This window comes from Microtus ochrogaster, chromosome 10, assembly GCF_000317375.1.
Source record: "Microtus ochrogaster isolate Prairie Vole_2 chromosome 10, MicOch1.0, whole genome shotgun sequence".
Classification (NCBI taxonomy): domain Eukaryota; kingdom Metazoa; phylum Chordata; class Mammalia; order Rodentia; family Cricetidae; genus Microtus; species Microtus ochrogaster.
Genome location: NC_022016.1, coordinates 57609069 through 57609472, shown reverse-complemented (window position 1 = coordinate 57609472; position 404 = coordinate 57609069). Strand labels below are relative to the sequence as shown.

At 72.3% G+C, this 404-nt stretch overlaps 1 protein-coding gene across 1 annotated transcript in view; it reads right to left on the bottom strand.

Moving 5' to 3' along the window:
* Zmym4 (zinc finger MYM-type containing 4) overlaps nt 1-115 on the bottom strand; it is a 127087-nt gene extending 126972 nt beyond the window's left edge. Inside the window, exon 1 of the mRNA XM_013348319.2 lies at nt 19-115. Within this exon, the coding sequence (XP_013203773.1) occupies nt 19-57 (39 nt within the window). The 5' untranslated portion in view covers nt 58-115. The remainder of the gene's footprint in view (nt 1-18) is intronic.
* Between the last annotated feature and the right edge of the window lie 289 nt (nt 116-404).

The following is a 404-nucleotide window of genomic DNA, read 5'->3' as shown; positions in this document are numbered from 1 at the left end:
CGGCCTCACCTCACCTACCCTCTTTCGGGGGCCGGTCTCCACCTCCCGCTCCGCCATGTTGGGCCCCGCTCGGAACCGCGGCGGCTCCCGGCGCGGCGGCCGCGGCCCCTCTCGGCCCCCGCCCACACTGCAGACACGGCGCTTCACTCGCGACGGTCCGGTCCCCTTCGCCCCCGCTGGGCCTGACGCGGGAGTGACGAGGGGGCGGAGGCCCGCGCGCCGGCCGCAGCTCCTGGGGGTCCCACTGGCGTGCGCGTGGGCACGAGGGCCTGCCGGGACAGGGGGGCCGGGACTCGGGGGGTTAATGGCCTCCAAGGGGGCCCCGTGAGTAGGATTATTTTCTCTCAGAGAAATTCCTCCGCCTGTGGTTTCTTAAAGGGATCTCCAAACCAGCCCCTTGCGCG